The sequence below is a fragment of the Scleropages formosus genome, chromosome 3 (assembly GCF_900964775.1).
Source record: "Scleropages formosus chromosome 3, fSclFor1.1, whole genome shotgun sequence".
NCBI classification, from domain to species: domain Eukaryota; kingdom Metazoa; phylum Chordata; class Actinopteri; order Osteoglossiformes; family Osteoglossidae; genus Scleropages; species Scleropages formosus.
Window position 1 is genome coordinate 40,667,726 of NC_041808.1, and position 21,017 is coordinate 40,688,742.

General features: G+C 43.9%; 1 protein-coding gene and 1 gene segment (V, D, J or C); one reads left to right on the forward strand and one right to left on the reverse strand.

Annotated features, from left to right (window-relative positions):
- Positions 1-4,465: 4,465 nt before the first annotated feature.
- Positions 4,466-9,262, forward strand: LOC114910232 (paraneoplastic antigen Ma1 homolog). The gene is made up of 5 exons (XM_029250421.1): positions 4,466-5,662; positions 6,036-6,086; positions 8,296-8,362; positions 8,753-8,820; positions 9,110-9,262. Exons 1-5 carry the CDS (start codon positions 4,466-4,468, stop codon positions 9,260-9,262), a joined length of 1,536 nt encoding a protein of 511 aa, XP_029106254.1.
- A 6,611-nt stretch (positions 9,263-15,873) lies between these two features.
- LOC114910233 (immunoglobulin heavy variable 3-74-like) lies at positions 15,874-16,352 on the reverse strand. The segment is given in 2 exon segments: positions 15,874-16,196; positions 16,301-16,352. Coding segments are annotated over 2 exon segments (375 nt in total).
- Between the last annotated feature and the right edge of the window lie 4,665 nt (positions 16,353-21,017).

Genomic DNA, 21,017 nt, shown 5'->3' on the forward strand with positions numbered 1-21,017 from the left:
TGAACTGGTGTGAAGATCTATGAGTGTCTCCTGCTGGGGTTTGTGTCCATCACTGGTATTTAAGAGTCAGGACTAAGTCATGTCTGCATACAATGGGGGTGTGGTACTATAGTAACTGCGTGGAAATTACAGGTATAAAGGAGGAAACTGTGCTTCTGGACTTTGGGCAGGACTGCACTAAAGAATGAAATTAGTCATAGAGCATAATTTGTGTATAATTATGTCACCGATTCCACAATATACACGTCCGCTGATAGAAGGTATTTTTGTGGTCAAGGGCAATAATTTGTAAACTGAAGTTTGTCAGTTTCAAGTCTGTCTTTGCTACTGCTGTTGTACCATTAAAAAAGCTGTTTACATGCGAAGCTGTTTGGTAATTTTCCCAAAAGACCATATGAAATTTTGTATCTACTCCAGAAACCTACAATTTATAAATTTGTCTCTCTCTATGGTGATTTTAAATTGTCATTATTGATCGATTTTTTTTTTTTTTTTGATAAAAGCAGCACATTTTGAAGGGAGGACACAGATTGGTTAATCATTTCCTTTATCCCTGCATGTCTTCATTTTCAACCAAAGTAAAACATGCAAACTCAAAACACCCTGAATCAGATTCATACCTACTGCCACGCCCATACCTCCGAGCCGACACGGAACACCTGGGACGCAACGCAGACTGCAGCATAAAAGGCTGCGTCAGACCAGCAGCTGATGCGGAACCTTGATCTGCCTCCTCGTTGGCGACCTTCTAGCCATTTCCTGTTCCCGAACACCTTCCACGACCCAGTACCTCTTTATGATCATCGACCTCTTGCCTGTGTACCGACCTGGCCTTTTGGATTCTCCGTTACGACGTTCGCACCTCGAAGACCATTCGCCTGTTCTCTGACCTCTTCTCTTGGATTTCCCCGAAGACACCACGTATACCGCTCTGCACTTGGGTCCGCCGCTTCCTTCCAGACCTAGCCATGACACCTACAATCAAATGTTAACGCAATGTTAGGCACCAGTGTTTCCTGCTGCAGTACCTTGCTCATTAATCAACAGTTGTAGGTTTGCAAAACAGGTACTTCGACAATAGTGGACTTTCGTGAAAGAGATTTTGTAAAACATTTTCAATGAGATGTTTTTTTTCTTCAATTTGGTCTGCTGCTTACACCATGACCTTGTTCGATGAATGACAGAGACACACTTGAGTGACCCTCAGTGTGAGATGTACTGGAGCAGTTATTGTACAGCCCTGCAGTGTCTCCACTCACTGTGTCTCTCGCACAGTAATAAACTGCAGTGTCCTCGGTTTTCAGCTGCGTCATGTGCAGGTACAGATTACATCTTTAGATGCCCGGAATCTGCCCTGAACAGACTGCACTGTGCTCTTGCTTGAATCAGAGTAGTAGTAGATGATCCACTCAAGTCCTTTTCCAGGAGCCTGTCTGATCCAGTGCATGTTAGTGCTCCCAACACAGAATCCACTGCAGGCACATTTTAATGTGAGGGAACTTCCTGGAAATCCCATCTCTGATTCCGGCTGAGTGAGAACAACCTGAGACTGAACACCTACAGAGAGAGAAATGTGGGTTCAACATGAGAGAGTCAGTATCTGAAATGGCCTTGAAGAGTCTGTTTACCCTCCATGTACCAAAGGCAGAGACTCACAGGAAACAGCTGCCAGCAGCAGCAGCAGAGCTACAGGGAACATGGCTGGTGATGGAGATGAGCTGGTGGGAGCTGTTCACCTCAACTCTCCAGTCCTCAGGATGACTGAGGGTCAGTGTCTCACAGCTGCTCTTAAATAGGGAAGTGGGAGGAAGGAGAACAGATTTGCATGAGGACGAGTGTGTAATATATGACGAGTGTCGATGTAACATTTCTCTAAAAATGTTACATCTTCAACTTTCTTGATATTCATTTGAGGAAGTATATAAATTTTCGTACATTCGTCACTGAAGATTCACTGAGCTTTCATTTTCCATTAATTCATATTCTAACAAAATACAGAATGCAGTAACAACAACATGCAGCTCATAGTTAACAGAAGCGGATTTCATCACCAGATAAGAGTTAGAAACGTAGATAGGTGATTCTTAAAGCCCAGGCTCACCAGTGCCACCATTTGTACTGGTGCACATTTCATGAATAGTTGCTTCTTGAATTCATAGGAAAAAAAGAGATAGTTGTAAAACTCAAGCATGGGACCACCAAGTTGTCAGAGCTGGAGGACCTCTGCACTCTTGATGGGGTGAAGAGAGTGATCAGGCCTTGAAAGTACTGGAGGGCAAATCCTTTGACCATTTTAAAGGCTGTGATGAGAGTTTTGAAGTTGATACAAAAAGTCATGGAGTGAGATGAGGAAGGGAGGTGTATAGGAATGTTTTGGCTGGTTGAACACATCTCCTGCAGCAGCATTCCGGATCAGCTGAAGAGGCTTGAAGCCAGAGGCCGGAAGACCAAATAGAAGGGAGCTGTTGTAGTCCAAGCAAGATATCCTCATAACTTGGTCAGGAGCTCTATAGAGAGTGTTGTGAGATATGGGCAGGGATATCTGCAAGATCAGCTTATGGCTTAATTGTGTCAGCAGAAAACTTATTACTGTACTGCAACATTTTCTGATCACTGTAAAAAAGCTAAAGAAGCGGAAGGATATTTTTAAAGAATTACTGATGTTTCTGTTCAAAGTTATTTGTATAGAGCACAAAGGAAAAGCAAAGCACCTGTTTTTCAACAAATTCGATGGGGATGAAATCAAATTGTTCAAATGTAAATGAATGGTGACAGATTCATTACTAATACCATAATACATCTTCATAGCAGGGATGAGCCTCTTTGCTCCAGACAACTCTGACCCAGCCTTTACATAATCGGTTATGGATAGTGATTGATTAATAATATTGTGATGGCGCTGGAGGGAGCTGAAATAGCTCTGTGGAAATAGTTATGATTAATGTTTATTTCTGTACGTAGTTTGGTGTTCCATTTTGATTGGTTGTTTTATTGTTCATGCACAGTTCGTCACGAGGGGAATTCTTGGGAGTTCTGGGGGTAGAGCCTTAACTGTTGGGTGAAGTGGAGGGGGGCTGGGAGCATCTTAGTTGAACTCTCCACTGTTCATGAGTGACTCAGTACTGTCTGGAACGTCTTTGTTAAGACCGCTGAAAAAGACACGGACACAGTTAATAAAGAGTCTGTTCCTTTTACCCCGACTCCTGAACCTGTTTCTAGTAGGTCCACGGGGAACGCTAAAGCATATGTAGCCCTGTAGCGCTACTAGGTTGCGTGTTTAATTTTGAAGGTTTAAATGAAGCTTCATTAATTGGAGTCCTAGTTGGTCGAAGCCCTACCACCATATGTTGGGACAGGCGCAACCTACACGTTGTGCTAGTTTTGCACGCACTGTGAGTTGATTGGGGGGTTCAGTTTGGTGCCGAACCAATGAGAGAACAGGGGGGATGGAACGAATGGGAAAAGTTGAGACTTTTCTAGAAGGGTCGAGAGAGAGGAGAGCGAGAGACGGGTGTGTTGGAAAGAGCGCTCCAGAGTGTCGGGAGGCGATATTTTTGTGGTTGCTGGACGAGTAACCTGGGAGAAAATATCGCTTCTCCGCAGTTGGATTGTGTTGGCGAGTTTAGTTTTGGGGTGTCCTCGTCGTGGTCCGACGAGACGTCCAGTTAAACCGGCAAGTTTCAGGCTCAGCCCGTCTTGTCGAACTGCTACGCCGGTCGGTGTGACGGAGGAGGACTGAGGAGAACCCGATAGCGCTTCGTGCTACCGGTAACGCGCGAAGTTCCTCGGGCATCGCTGGAGTTTTCACCCGCGAGTGGACGGGGATAAGGTAAACTGCGGGTTTTTTTTTATCTTTTGCTCGCAAGAGTGAAGCGACCCATAATTTTGGGTCTCAACGCACACGAGCTGCGTCCAGGCCTGCAACGAGGGGTTTTTACGTGTGTTAAATACTCCGGAGTATTTAAAAGTGTGTAGCACCAAGGTTATTCGTGCTTGTGTTGTTGTAAGATATGAGTGTACGTGTGTTTTCTGTTCGGTTGTTTTATTTATGTTTGTATTTGTTTTGAGGGGATTTCCAATTTGGGGTTAATAACAGTTTGAATATTTCTATGGGGGTTTGGAGAGTTTTTATTAAATTTGTTGTTGAAATACCTGAGTTTGGGTTTTCTATTGGAGTAGAACCCAGGGCACCACCCTCATAATTAGGCGAAATGGAGGGTGGCGCTACATAAAATGGAGGCAGCGCTGGGATAAATTAATTTAGGATGAACAAGTACTGGAAGCTAGATTGACTAGTTTATTTGTGTAGTATATATAATTTTTGCAGTGTGAGGTTCAGGGAATAAACGTGTGTTAGATTTTATAACTGTTTATTGGTGATAATTGGTATAGGCCCCTTAGTTTTGCGGTTTGAATGTTAAATCTAGTTAAGTACCAGACAAGGCACAGTGACCACAACTGAGACATGGCTGAGCTCCGTAATTGGTGTAGGGGAGAGGCCATTAACCCTGAGTATGCTGTGTTAGTGAAGGATATTCCTGAAGATGTGGAGATTACTCTCATTGAAGAGACTTTGCAATCCATCAAGGCTCTGGGACGAGTTAGAGTGCGGGGACGAAGGTATGATCCCCAGACTCAACATCTGATGGCTCTATGTGAATGCCGTGAGAGAGTAAATGTCAAGGCAGTTCCCTTGGACGTGTTGCCACAGGGCAGTGACCAGCCATGGAGAATCTTAGGAGTCTCAGATGAGGTTGCTGGAAGTCAACAATCTTCTGAGTCTGAAGAGAATACAAAGGTGCCCCTCCAAGCCTGTTCTCCTGAAGCAATCATCCGTGCTGTTGGGGACTTGATGGAGAGGCAAGGCAGGCTGTCTGTGGATAGCAATGTGTATAGGAGGCTACGCACTTTCTCAGGAGTTGTCCCGACCCCACTGGGGGAGGAACAGCTTGAAAACTGGCTAGAGCAAGCACGTCTCATGGTGGATAACTGTGAGAGGCCAGACAGAGAAAAGAGGCTAAAGATTATAGAGAGTTTGAAGGGTCCAGCAGCGGAGATTGCTCGGGCAGTTCGATTTAGCAACCCTGATGCATCTTCGGAAGAGTATATTGAGGCTATTCAACATACTTTTGGGTCTGCTGAGACTGGTGAGGAACTCTACTTTGCATTCAGGCTTCTGTGTCAGAATCCAGGGGAGAGGCTCTCTGAGTTTCTTCGAAGAATTGAGAGAACTTTGAGCAGAGTCATACAGAAAGGAGGTCTTGCAGCAAAGGATGCAAACGCCGCTCGCCTAGATCAGCTCATCAAGGGAGCTGTAGGAGCAGACATGATGCTTTTGAATCTTAGATTGAGAGAGCGACGAGACAACCCACCTGATTTCTTACAACTGTTGAGTGAGATTCGCACTGAGGAGGGATATGAAGCATCTCGACAGAAACTGAAGTCCACTGTGAAGCCTGTCCAGGCCAAAACTGTAGTGGCACATGCAGACAGTGGAATGCACGAGCTCCAAGCTGAAGTGAAAGCTTTGAAGCTTCAGTTAGCTGAATGTTCTGCTCTGCTCCCTGCTCATCCTGTGGTGGTCCAGAAGTCCAGCATGGTAACAGCTGACTCCACTGAACATCCAGAGGATGATAGAGATGTGAAAGCCCTGAAAAAAGAGGTGAGAACTCCGAAAGCAAGTCAAGATTATGTCAGTTAAGCCTGCTACTGCAGTCATCGAGAAGTCAGATCCCAGACCACCGTCCTCAGCTATACCACAGCGAGGCTCACTTCCATGTCATAAACAGGGTGGGTTTTTCTGCTATCGCTGTGGTGAAGACGGGCATACAGCCGCAAAATGCGACAGACCAGAAAACCCACAGAAAGTAATCCAAAAGTTCATTCGTGCACAACGCACAGTGAGAGTCACTAAACAGGGATCAAGTGTTTCAGCTGAGGGAAGCCCCTCAGCTGTTCACATGAGTAGAGGTTTCGCCAGTACCCAAGCTGGTTCATTACCTAAAGGATTGGTGGGACCACCCTCCACTGTTCAGGTCAAGGTGGAAGGGAAGATCTGTACAGCCCTGTTGGACAGCGGGTCCCAGGTAACAATTATTTTTGACAGCTGGTATAATGAGCATTTGAGACATGTACCATTGTGTCCGGTAAGTGGATTAGCTATCTGGGGTCTGAGTGATTCTGATGATAGTTATCCTTATCGAGGGTATGTGCAGGTGGAGTTGGCGTTTCCGCAGAAAGGGATGACTGATGGGAATCCCATTACTGTTCTTGCTTTGGTTTGCCCCGACCCACGCTGCTCTGATAACGTTCCTGTTTTGCTGGGCACTAATGTGAAAAGGGTACGCCCTTTCGTTTTTGGTACCCAAGAAGATACGAGTGCTGATCAATCGTTGAATGTGCGCACTCTTACGTCTCAAGTAATGACTCCAGCCCAGGTGGGGCGTGTTCCCCCCGACGCTGGAGACAAAGTGGCCGATGTCAGATGGATGGGCCCTGACCCTTTGATTGTTCCTGCTGCTGGTGAGCGCGTTGCAGTCTGTAAGATTGCAGAAACCCAGCCTATGGGGAAAAGCATTGTGATTACAGAGCGTGCTCCCACTACTGCTGTATCTTCTGATGTTCTGGTACAGCCCACTGTGATACTTTCATCAGCTGTTGATAAAGAGAACTTCCTGGTTATGTTGCGCAATGAGTCATGTAAAGATGCTTCCATTCCAGCTGGCACAGTCATCGCACATTTATATGTTGCCGACACAGTGACTTGCAAGGAGTAATGATGCCAAAGAGCCCACAAGGATTGATCCAGCCTTGTTTGACTTTGGGGAATCACCCATTCCTGAAGAGTGGAAGAGGAGGCTATCACACAAGTTAGCTGAGCGAGCCAATGTGTTCTCAATGAGTGAGTGGGATGTTGGTCTGGCAAAGGGGGTTGAACATAGGATCAGACTTACTGATAATAAGCCATTTCGAGAGAGATCTCGGCGTTTGGCACCCGCTGATCTGGATGACTTGCGGCGTCATCTACAGGGATTGTTGGCAGCAGGTATCATAAAGGAATCCAGAAGTCCTTATGCATCCCCCATAGTTATTGCCCGAAAGAAATCTGGGCAGTTGCGCATGTGTGTGGATTATAGGACACTGAACCGTCACACTATCCCTGATCAGTATGCTGTGCCACGCATTGACGATGCACTTGATTGTCTCAATGGAAGCAAGTGGTTCTCTGTATTGGATTTGCGTAGTGGATATTACCAAATTCCCATGGCAGAGGACGATAAAGAGAAGACCGCTTTCATCTGCCCACTGGGTTTCTACCAGTTTGAGAGAATGCCGCAAGGAGTCACAGGGGCTCCGGCGACATTTCAAAGACTCATGGAGAAGGCAGTGGGGGACATGCATCTATTGGAAGTAGTCATGTATTTAGATGATCTAATCGTTTTTGGAAAGACGTTAGAGCAACATGAAGAACGCCTTTTCAAGGTTCTAGACCGATTGGAAGAGGCCGGTTTAAAATTATCCATAGATAAATGCCAGTTCTGCCGCACACAGGTGACATATGTGGGACACATTGTGTCAGAGCATGGCATTGCGACAGATCCTGCTAAGGTTGAAGCGGTAGCTCAGTGGAAACAGCCAACTGATCTTCCATCCCTTCTGTCCTTTCTGGGGTTCTGTGGATATTACCGTCGTTTCATAAAGAACTTTTCCATCATAGTCCAACCTCTCACTGAGCTGACCAAAGGCTATCCTCCATGCCAGAAGGGCCGGAAAGCTGCTGGCACTAACAAGAAAGACTATTACAAAGTGAGTGAGCCATTTGGTGATCGATGGGATGAGTCATGTACAAATGCTTTCAGGCAAATCATTCATTGCCTTACCAGTGCACCCATTCTTGTCTTTGCTGACTCGACCAGGCCCTATATATTGCATATTGATGCCAGTTTCCATGGACTGGGAGCAGTCCTAAACCAAGAGTACCCGGAAGGTCTGAGGCCCGTCGCATTTGCGAGTCGAAAGCTCAGCCCTTCGGAGAAGAACTACCCTGTCCATCAGCTCGAGTTCCTAGCACTGAAGTGGGCTGTGGTAGACAAATTTCATGATTATTTGTATGGAGTGAGTTTCACAGTGAGAACTGATAACAATCCTCTCACGTATGTTCTCACTTCTGCAAAGTTGAACGCAATGGGTCATCGCTGGCTTGCTGCGCTCTCTACATATAATTTTACCGTTCAGTACCGACCAGGTTGCCATAACATTGATGCTGACACATTGTCACGAAATGTGTTCTCCAAGGAGATTGGGGAGTGGCAAGAGTTCTCTTCTGAGAACATCAAGGCTCTTTGCAAACAGATTCGCTGTGGTAAAGAGCATGTAAGGTCGCTAACATGTGCCGAGTTCATGGGAGTTTCGCCTGAAGCCATCCCGGACTGTTATGCTTTCCCAACACGTCTCGAGGTCGGGCGTTTGGAACTTGTAAGCAGCACCGAGCTGGGAAACGCTCAGGACTCTGACCCAGTTATATCCCCAATAAAGGAGTCTGTCAGGAATGGGCACGTATCTCCTTATGTGCGGGGTGAAGAGTGGCAAGTATCATTGTTGCTGAGAGAGAGTCCCAAGCTGCGAATGATTGGTAGCCTGCTTTATAGAGTAGTGCAAAGGCCATCTGGTACTCAGGTACAGCAGCTTGTGTTGCCCAGACTGTATGTTCCAATGGTACTCCAGTCTCTTCATGATGACTGTGGCCATTTAGGATCGGAGAAGTCGGCAGAGCTCATCAAGGACCGGTTTTACTGGCCAAAGATGAGTGCGGATATTGGAGTATGTCCTGAATTGCGGCAGGTGTATTGCGCGCAAGACTCTTCCTCAGAGGGCAGCTCCACTGAACAAAATTACAAGTAAAGGGCCGCTTGATTTGGTGTGCATTGATTTCTTGTCACTCGAACAAGATTCAAAGGGATTTGGGAATGTGCTTGTTGTGACTGACCATTTCACTCATTACGCTCAAGCTTTTCCGACAAAAGACCAGAAAGCTTCAACTGTTGCTAGAGTACTGTTTGAGAAGTACTTTGTGCGCTATGGACTCCCTGCTCGCATTCACTCTGATCAGGGGCGTGACTTTGAGTCGAAGCTGATCCGCGATCTTCTGGGGATGTTGGGCATCCGCAAGTCCCGCACGACACCCTACCACCCTCAGGGAGATCCCCCAACCAGAGAGATTCAACAGGACTTTGTTGTCCATGTTGGGAACATTGGACCATAGGCAGAAACAGAATTGGAGTCAGAAGATCAGTCAACTCGTACATGCCTATAACTGCACGAAGAATGAGGCGACTGGTTACTCTCCTTATCTGTTGATGTTTGGCAGGGAAGCTCGTCTGCCTATAGATCTGTGTTTCGGGGTGCCGCTGGCGGGTGATGACGAAGTGCAATATCAGCGATATGTCACAAAATTGAGAGCAGGTTTAAACAGAGCTTATCAGTTGGCTAAAGAAGCTGCTGAAAAGAATCATGAGCGGAACAAGAGAACACATGACAAATTAGTCAAGGACCAGGTTCTGGAAAAGGGAGACCGTGTGCTACTGAGGAATTTTGGTGCCACAGGAAAGCACAAGTTACAGAATAGGTGGAGGTCCTTACCATATATGGTGGTGGGGAAAATGGAAGATCTGCCAGTGTACCAGATCGAACCTGAAAGTGGCTCTGGAACAATCAGGACAGTCCACCGTAACCATCTACTTCCCATTGGGTGCTTAGTGCGACTGCCAGGGAGCGTAGATGAATTGGATCCTCCACAGAGACGAGTAACAAGGCTGCAGAGTCTTTCAGAGACGAAACAGTTGTTACAATCAGAGGAGCGATTCCAGGATGAGGACAGCTGTATCATCCTCCTCAGACTCAGATTCCGAGGTGGTTACTCAGCCCTTCACGTTCGATGGACGGAACTGGGAGAATGTATTACCATTAGCCGGAATACCTGGGGTGAGCCAGGCCCACTGTGGAAATGAAAGTCACAGTTCTTCATTAGCAGGGTTTGGGGGTGAAGTTGAGGTGGAAGAGGTTGAAGCTGCCAGTTCAGCAAATGCCCTCGAGATCGAGGAGTCCCCTGCTTCAGCTCCGGTTCCCTGCGACCCTGAATGGGATAAGCGGTTCTGAAAATGTGTGTGTTCTCTTAAGTTTCACAGTTACTCTCTGCCTAACAATTTTTGATGATGGCTTTCAATCAATAAAAACTCAAATATTTTGCGTTACACTCATCAGGCAACTGGTAGTCAGCACAGTTATTGAGTTGGTAGTACTTCATAAAACATACATTTTTACTTAATACACACACACATTTTCAGAACCGCTTGTCCCATACGGGGTCACGGGGAACCGGAGCCTAACCCGGTAACACAGGGCGTAAGGCCGGAGGGGGAGGGGACACACCCAGGACGGGACGCCAGTCCGTCACAAGGCACCCCAAGCGGGACTCGAACCCCAGACCCACGGGAGAGCAGGACTGTGGCCCAACCCACGGCGCCCCCTACTTAATAATAGTACATCGATAATTATTGGTTGTCCCTATACTATGTAATAAAACTGCAGTCAGTATTGTATCAAAACTGCACTTCCCTGCTATAGAGCTAATGAGCAATACTGTACCCAACACTCTACACCTCTCTGAGTATTTCCTACAGTGACATCTTCTGGCCAGTGGTTGTACTGCACCGAAATCCTCTCAAATCGGCAAGTCTTTACCATAGTCCACCATAGAAGCTTGAATGTTAAGTCGTCTAATTTGGAATTATTTCTGAAGAATAATTCAAAATTCCTCGTGGGTTAATGCAACAATATTGAAGAAGTTTTGAGACTGTAGAATAACGTAGTATGGAGAGTTTCTGACTTCAGGAAGGGTTTCATTCTGGAGAATGTGTTTGTATCAAACATCCCACTCTGCTATTGGGTTGATTCAATTAGAGTGAAATGGATCTATTTTCAAAATATAATTCCTGTTGGTCCATGAGGTATGATGTCAATACCTGTCACAGACATCAGCATTACAGATAGTACACAGTACACATGTACACTGAGGAAGGCATCCTGCCAAAACACATCTGTGTGAAAAATAAAACTGTTCTGGGAAGCTTGTGTGTACTATTCCAATTTTTCTAACATCATTGCTAACAAATTTCATTCTGTTATATTTTATATGAAATTTTGCTGATATACGGTTTTCAAAGTATTTTCCTTCAAAGTGAATATGTTCAGATTTTAACTGAGATATTTCTCCCAGATTGCTTATAATATCAGAACTGGTAGTAAAGGAGTGTTTGGCCGTCACGGTGGAACTCGGGAATCCAGCCGACGGACTCGGATGCGGTAGCAGGAATACTCAGAGGGGCAGGAAGGAGTCAAAATCAAGAGAACAAGAGCAAAGGGTCCAGGAGCCAAACAGCAGGAGAACACACGGGTAAAGAACTCACACAAGGTGCTTTGGTTGCTCTCAAGGAGATTCCGCACTCACGAGTCTCTGAGTCGCCCTGTTATCCTGTGTCTCCTTGATTAGGTGGACGTGCAGGGCACGCGGTCGTGAGCATGACATTAACAAGTACAGCAGCTATAACGTGGTATTTTTAGTAACACAAAACCAAATTATTAGACAATAAGTCGAACAAAATAAAGTTTAAATTAAATGAAATGTTGCAAAATTGAATTTTTAACAGGGTGCAGTCCGAGAGACGTTTACTAAAGGCCACTGAAACAGTAGAGGTGAAACTAAATAGTTAAAAAATGGCTTGAAGAAAAGTTTCTGAAATTCAACTGGGAAGACATGTGATGTTGGGAGGACATCTGTTCTACAGCATGTGAGCTCAGAGATGAAATGTGGAGAGGAATTCTATTATTACAAATCTGCTTTGATTGAGCCGAACAGCAGGGTGGTTTATTCAGTGGACTCTAAAAAAGAAGTCGGAAGCAAAAATTATCTTAACCTGGACATTTTAATATGAATAACATAAATATTTCAGTACAGTAGATAAATGTCTCTTCGGAATGGTTCCTATTAATTTTTGTTACCAGTACCAGTTTCTGCTAGTTCTACCATGTGGACAGGAAGAACAACACAGTGCTGCAGAGACACACTTGAGTGACCCTCAGTGTGAGATGTACTGGAGCAGTTATTGTACAGCCCTGCAGTGTCTCCACTCACTGTGTCTCTCGCACAGTAATAAACTGCAGTGTCTTCATCCTTCAAGTTATTCATCTGTAAATACAGCTGGTTCTTGTTGTTGTCTCTGGAGATGGTGAATCTGCCTTTAAACGAGCTGCCATAGCCTATGTAGCTACTGTCATAAATATAAGCAACCCATTCCAGTGGCTTCCCAGGAGCCTGTCGGATCCAGTGCATGTCATAGCTACTGAAAGTGAAGCCAGAGGCCGTACAGGTGAGTCGATGAGATTCTCCAGGCTTTTTAACTGCTGCTTCAGACTGAGTCAGTGTCTGACCAGTAACACCTGTGGAAAGAAAATAAACATTGAACCTCCATCTCAGTACTCAAGAGCAGACACAGCTTATATGTGTCATTAAAATGTACCTGTTAAGCATGTTGTCATTAACAGGAGAGCAGTTAAGAAGGTCATGGTGAATGTGTGTGACTGTGGTAAAATGTCAGTTAAAGCAGCCAGAACTCGGCGTTCGTTCCCTCTTTGCTCAGTGCACAGATATAAATGTAGAAGGAAGAGCTCAGTTTGCATGAACTCCTCCCTCTGACTGGACAGGTGACACTCGGTTTAAAAGGAGGATTCAGAGCTGTAGGCAGGTCCACATGGAAGGTCTCACAGCAGGCACTTCATCTTCATTGTACTTCATCATCACTGTCACATGGATATAATATACTGTACAAGTAGTTGGTCTCCTCTTGTGGCAGAAGGCTGTGTGTGTCATTCTTACAGTAGCCTCCAGTGACATTTTTTTTTATAATATACCGTACGGGTGGTAGGGGGGTGTGGTGGTGCAGCAGGTTTGGCCGGGTCCTGTTCTCTGGCACGTCTGGAGTTCAAGTCCAGCTTACGGTGCCTTGCGACGGCTTGGCGTTCTGTCCCGGGTGTGTCCCCTCCCCCTCCGGCCTTGTGCCCCGTGTTGCCGGGTTGGGTTCCGGTTCTCCGCAACCCTGCTCAGGACAAGCAGTTTCAGTCAATGCGTGCGTGCGTGCGTGCGTATGGGTGGTTCAGCTGTATCCTGAGACTGGCCTCCTCAGTAGTTGCCTGACCAGCCTGTGTCTATATATTACTGCTACTCCCCTACAATAGGTTTCAGACCACTATGACCCTGCGTTCAGACAAACGGTTATAGATAGTGACTGAGTAATACTATATAATCCATTCTTAATTAAGCTCAATAATCCTTAGTAATGATGAACAAAATTACTGAATCAATTCTGCATCATTATTATGGATTATTCATTATCAATAGGAAATTATGTATAATTATTGGTCAGTACCACCCAGTGGGCCAGAAAATGTCATGCAGTACAGGGTCCGGAAATGCACCTCAGTGCTGTGGACCAAATGAGAAATATACCACTGTACTCCTCTCATAGCCTTTATTAGAGCGACATCCTCTGGCTAGTGGTAGTACTGCATTATAATTCCCTTGTCAATTTGATGTGAATTCATTTATTTACATTTATATTTATTCAGATAATTAATTTATTCTTTTCCTGTTGAATAGTGCATTACAAAACCCAAATGGAAATTGGAACTTTATAAAAGTTCATTTGCTCTCCAGCTGATTCATCAAAACAATTAAATTTTGAAATAACATATTGAAGTCCACTTGGAGTTTAAAAAAGACTCACAGGAAGCAGCTGCCAGCAGTAACAGCAGAGACACAGGGAACATATTTGTGCTGAAGCTGAACTGGTGTGAAGATCTATGAGTGTCTCCTGCTGGGGTTTGTGTCCATCACTGGTATTTAAGAGTCAGGACTAAGTCAGGTTTGCATACATTGGTGGTGTGGTACTATAGTAACTGTGTGTAAATTAAAGGTATAAAGGAGGAAACTTTAATTTCTGGGCAGCGTGGTGGCGCAGCAAGCAACAATGCTGTCTCTCAGCGCCTGGGTGATGTGAGCAGATGTGGGTTCGATCTCTACTCTGTCTGTATGGAATTTGCATGTTTTCGCCGTGTCCATGTGGATTTCTTCCCACACTCCTGAAACATGCTGTTCAGGTTCTACTATAGTGTTGGAGTGACAGAGAGAGTGTGTTCCACTGTTGTATGGATGAGTGACCCCTTGTAAGTAGTGTATCTAGCAGTGTAATTTACCTTGGTGAATAAGGTGTGTGGGCTGATAACACTACGTTGAGTTCATTGGAAGTTGCTTTGGAGAAAAGTGTCTGCTAAATGTAATGTGCTGTCAGACTGTGGACAGGACTGAACTAAAGAATTAAATCAGTCATCTGATCGAACAGTTTTATCACTTTTATCAGAAAGAGTCTAAATACCAGCATGAGGACATAAAATGTGTTTGTTCAATTTGCTGACTCTGCAAAGTCTACAGACGAACTTTCTCTGCTAGTTCTGAGATCAACACCAACAGCAGTGATGCCCAAAAATGTAGTAAAATGCTGCCCCTTAACTGTAGCACAGGAAACAGCATCTTCACTACACCATGTGGAATTAAACCTTATACCCTGTGAGAGATGAGGTACATCACAGGGGTCACACACTATGCTTGGTTTTTCATTCTGACACAGACAGAGGGTGAAAGATGGAAAATATTTTCATTGAGGAGTTCTTCACAGGGCATTTGGGGAAGCCAAAAAGCCATTAACAAAAACACTGGAGCAGAAACAATAGAACAAAGCTCACAAGAAGCAACGGGACAATGTTTGTTAGGCGTAACAGGGAGGGTTTCATGTGGAAACATTCACATACAGGGACCCCTTTCTTTCACTGCAGGGAAAGTTAAACATGTAATTATATTTTTCCAACAATGTAAACAGTTCTGGCTTCGCCTTAATAGAATATAACGGTGCCACAGTCCTAGATTTCTCACATAGGAGCTCTCCCTCAACCAAAGTGTGTGAAATCTCTGGCTACCTGTTTGATTCAACTGTCCTACAGCTAAGTTTTCTTGAAATAATTTAACTTACGAGGCAACAGAGGTACCACCAGTCATCCTCAATGTAAACCGCTGATGATGAAGGAACAAGTTATCACTGAAACTGCATATTTAAAACTACATATTACTAGATACAGTAATTTAACAAGTCGTTGCAGAGCAAGTCAGGATTGATTTGTCAAGGAAACCTTAAGAAACCTCTCCACACTTGATTCCCTTCTTTTTACTCCAGTTGAGTGAAATCTGTCTGTGTTCGAGGGTACAGACGGGCATCTTCTCTCCAGGTGGTTCTCTGCATTCCTCCCAGTTCAGGATGGATTCATATAACACTGGTATATTGATCATTTTGAAATTACTGTTGGTAAATACTATTCACTTTTATAGTGTTTTCACTGTCTTGTTGCTTGATGAACAGTGAACTGAGTGATCTGGAAAAGTCTTTTGGAAGAATCGAAGGAGAGACACAGAATAAAACACAGGAATCGGAAGATGTGTGACTTGTAGTGTGACAGATTGTGGCACAAGTTGTGTTAAAGTCTCCCTACCTTCCCTGTCCTCTGTCTTGCAGCCCAGGTGTGCCACACAGAGTAACCCCTAGGACTGTAATGATCCGATTAAGTTCTTAAAAAATTAATAATCACTTTGTTAAAATGTTTTTTTTTTAATATCCATTACAAAGTACAAATATAACTGAATAAAGAAGAATTACTTTACATGCACTTGTTTTGCAGCTCGTGGTTTTTGTACAGCTGCTGAACTGAGAGGAGTCAGTGTGACTCTCGAGCGCAGTAATAAACAGCCGTGTCCTCTGCTTTCAGACTCTTGGCCTCCAAGTACTGTGTGCTTTTGGAGACGTCCTCAGTCAGGGTGAACTGTCCTTTCAGGGATGCTGCGTAGTCTGGATCATCTGTACTACCAGAGTTTACTCTTCCAATCCACTCCAGTCCTCCACCTGCTTTCTGTCGTATCCAGTGCATGTAGTAGTTTGTCATTTGAAACCCAGAAATGACACAGGACAGCTTGACAGACTCTCCTGGTCTCTTCACCTTAGGAGGTGACTGATCCAACGTTATGTCATCACACTGGATCCCTGTAAAAACCAACATGTCACAGTTTACTCAATACTTTGAAATCCATTTGTGCATCCGGTACAGTTACAATATTGTATTGCAGTTTTAATTTCTCCGGTCCTACCTTGCAGAGACCCCAGTATGAAGATTAAACTCCCAACAATATTCAGTTCCATTGTCCAATACCTCAGAACAAGTGGTGTCAGTATGACCTGATACTGTATGTGATTCTGATTTTTATAGCAGCACAGTGGAGGATAACTTTGCATAGACCCCCCTACAGGTTTAAACAGATGCTGTTTTGAAAACGTCTTCACTGCTCCTCCTGTACACTGTCGTATAATTATTCATGTTGAATAAGAACTAGATTAATTACATTTATTCACTAATACTTGGTCAGTAAAAATAGTACACTGCTATAGGTAAAATCAGAGCTCTGCCACATTTTCTCAGTCCGTGTCATTTGATGAGCAGTTTCTGGCAAAGAACAGGTTCACTTTGAGTTAATTAATATTAAATAACTAACAGTTATTATGGAAACAGTTTTTTTCAGAATCCCTACAAAGTGCTTATTTATATAAATTTAAAAATGAAATTCCCTGAACTTGGTCACTAACATACTGTCACACCCACGACCACTCGCCAGCCACAAGCACCAGGTTATGATCAGCAGGGCAGAGTATATAAGGAGCCACTCCACCGCTCCCAGGTCATGGAATCTCGTATGAGGCAACCGTCCCACCTGTTGTCTTCAACTTTACCTTTGCTTTGCCTGATCTTCACCTAGTGTCCCCCCTTCCTTGCTCCCTTGTCCACCTCCTTGTCACTGAGCCCTGCTTCCCGCAGTTTCAACCTTTTCCTTGCCTTATCGACCACGACCTCGGATCATCCCTCAGACCAATGTTTGCGCCTCGATTCTGGATCCACGCGTGTCCCCGACCACGAGAATTGCTTTGCCCCTTGAGCTTAAAAGTGAAAGATCCCACACTTGGGTCCCACCTCTGGTATCCAGCCCCTGTGTGTAACACATACTCTTTAACTGTATGTGTGAAACAGGGGAAGAGAGTCATGAGAAACAGGACACCTCAGTTGTGTGACATTTTTAAAAAGTTCTGAAAAGTTTATAATGTATGGATCATGCATTTATCCTGAAACACAGAAGTCATTAATGGTGTATTTGAAATTTAACAAAATGTACTTTGTATTTCTGGAATTTTGTTAGTTGGACATAGATGCACACATCTTTATGTGCATTTATAGCTAATTTTGATCAAGATTTTTTCCTATTCTCCCAACTCCATGGCTTTTCATGATTTTAAATTGAAATTTTTGAGTGGTGATTTTATAGGTAAAACCTAAGAAAAATGTAACAGGACTGGTGTATCTCATATCAGCTATTCTACTGTATTTAGTCAGTGATCTTTCAATAACCAGCTGTCAGGGTCTTGCACTGAGTGTCAGGTGTATAATGTTTTATGTTCTGTACAACAGTTTTTTTCCCCCACATTTTTAAATACAGGTATGTGCCACTTAGCGACGGGGTTACGTTCTGTGAAACCAGTAGCAGTTCGACTTTGTCGTTGAGCGAACACCATAGAGTGTACAGTGCTGCCTTACATTCCGGAACTTTCTTAAGTAGAAAGAGTACAGTCTAAAATAACAATTAAAAACTACTGTACAGTAAATACATAAACCAGTAACAGTTGTTTATTATCATCATCATGTATTATGTACTATACATAAATCGTATATACTTTCATATATCTGGCAGTGGCAGCGCAATTGGTTTGTTTGTAAAACATGCTTAAAACGTAAGCGATGCATCGCATTACGACCCATACGACATCACTCTTTGTTTCGCTCTTTTGATTGATTTGAATTTTTCAGTCCATTATATTTTTATGGGACCACCGTCGTATACGTGGTCCATCGCTGCCCGAAACATTGTAAAGCAGCGCATACCTGTAGATTTAAACACAAGTAAACTGTATTAAAAAAATTGAGTAGTAAGGTTTAAAATTTAAATGTGTCTTGAATTTAGTGTCTGTGTGACCTGTGACTTTGTGTGATTTTGCATTTGTAGCAGTACAGTGGAGGGTAACTTTGCATAGACCTTTCCAGAGGTTTCAATAGACTGCTGGGAAGTCCTTTTCATTATTGTTCCTAGATGTTGAATAACCTTCGAGGTTAATTAGTACTGAACTGATTACAATAATACATTAATACGAAATAAAAAATATTACATAGCTATTTTCAGTATCACAGCGTTCTTCTTATAGAGGAAAACATTGAACAAAAAAATCTGCAACATGAAAGGTTACTGTTAGATTCCATGCGTCTCTATGTAATTAACATTTGTTGAATTACAGTATATATACAATATACTGCACCAATACCATATACCCATCTCATATTATGTAGGTACAGTACATAGTTTTATAGAAGAATTAAATCAAAAGGATCCGGAATGAAGCGTTAACTTTCTTTTGAAAACCCAGCAGATCCCTCTTTCCCTCTTACTCTGTACCGCACGCATACATCATACATTTGTCGTATAGAGACAACGTTATATTGTGAAGACATTTAGTATTTTAACAGTTGATCTATGAGAGAGCAAAAAATATTTTTACCAATTTACTTTTTCATTTCAACCTTTAAAAGAGATGAGATTAGTGTAATAACATATTTACTTTGTATAAGTAAAATACAAATACTTATAGTAGATGATGAAGTCCAGGATAAAAACAGTGTGAGATTATTTTTGCTGTTTTCATATTTGTGTGTGTGTGTGTGGTGTATACTGTACTAACTTGTAAAGTTAACTTATCATTGTTTTGCACACCTCCTCTGTGTAAACACAGTGTTACATTTTAACTGTCGGTGAGGCAGTTTTGCATGAGCTATAGAGCATAATTTGCGTATAATTATGTCACTGATTCCGCAAAACACACGCATGCTGATAGAAGGTATTTTTGTGGCCGAAGACAATTATTTGTAACCTCAAGTTTGTCAGTTTCAAGTCTGTCTTTGCTACTGCTGTTATACCATTAAGAAAGCTGTTTATAAGCGAGGACATCTGGTCATTTTCCCTAAAGACCATGTGAAAGTTTGTATCCACTCCAGAGACCTACAATTTATGAAGTTTTCTCTCTCTATGGTGATTTTAAATTGTCATGATTTACCTTTTTTTTTTTTTTTTTTTTTTTTGATAAAAGCAACACATTTTGAAGGGAGGACACTGCCACGCCCACGTCATCGGCATAACCGGATACACCTGGGGCTCGACAGGTCAAAAGGCAGAAGTGAACGATGAGTGTCGCGGAATCTTGTTCACCAATTACTCACTGGCTCTGAGTCAGACTACCTGCCGCCTTTGTACCCTTCTCCCTTCTCCCTGCTCCTCGCTCCTAGCTCCTCTTCCCTTCGCCCGTTTACTGAGACCGCTCCCGTCCTGAAACCTGACCCGCTTACTAGTATTCTGACCGACTGCCTGTTTTTCCGACTCCGATACTGGATTTCCTGGTGTACCTCGTTTGCAGTCCGAAGACCCTTGCCTGTAGCTGACTAGGATTCCTGTCTAGCGTCTGAATAAACCCCTGTGCACTCTGCACTTGAGTCCACCCTTTCCTTCCAGGACAAAAACCATGAAAGACACAGATGTGGCAGACTACGCTGTGCTCTTGCTTGAATCAGAGTAGTAAAAGATGATCCACTCAAGTCCTTTTCTAGGAGCCTGTCTGATCCAGTACATGGAAGTGCCCCCAACACTGAATCTACTGCAGGCACATTTTAATGTGAGGGAACCTCCTGGAGATCCCATCTCTGATTCCGGCTGAGTGAGAACAACCTGAGACTGAACACCTACAGAGAGAGAAATGTGGGTTCAACATGAGAGAGTCAGTATCTGAAATGGCCTTGAAGAGTCTGTTTACCCTCCATGTAACACAGGGAGAGACTCAAAGGAAACAGCTCCCAGCCGCAGCAGCAGGGAGCATTACTGGTGATGGAGATGAGCTGGTGGGAGTCCCGAGGGCAGGGGCGGACTGGCCATCTGGACTTTCTGGAGAAGTCCAGAACGGCCTGGCTGGTTCATCACCAAAGAAAAAGTGTCAGATTAAGTGACGCTGACAGCCGACAAAAGGGGGCGCTAATGCAATTTTTTTTTTGCTTATAATAAACCAAAACTGTCGCAAAGGAGAGTGGGCTCATGATGGCAAGCAAAAAACGTAAAGATAAAGGCGGTTGGTTGGGAGAAGCTAAAAGAAAAAAAAGCGAAGTCCTTAGAAACCAATGCTACAAAATGCAAAAAAATAACAGAGATATTTGGCAATAGTGTTGCCAGCAGCAGTGCAACTGCAGGCAGTAGTAGCCCTAATCCTCAGCCTGATGAGGGAGAGACAGCAGCAGTTGCTCCTGAGCCAATGGTTCTGGTGAGTCGCCTGTCAGGACAGTTACATCAGGTTACCTTTGCCCGCCTCTCACTATAGAACATGTAGCCTATGAACAGCACTATAGTAAAATCCCAGGACATCCCTAGTCCGAACGTTCACTGCCATTTATCACTCCGCGTTGTCTGACGTGAATATTCCATTCATTCATAACGAGACAGCAGCGATTCTACAACGGGTTACATTGCTACTGAGTTAGAAAATAGAGTAAATGAAGTAGCCTAAGGTGATTGCTCCGATTAACATGTAACATGAGGATGAGCGAGTTTGCAAATAATTTGTGCACACATGGTCACTCATACTCAGCTTGGCTGCAGCATGACTTTTGTCGTTGCGTGGCAACAGTAGACGCCAAAACGATATTATTTTGATCGTGGCATGTAGGCAAACCCA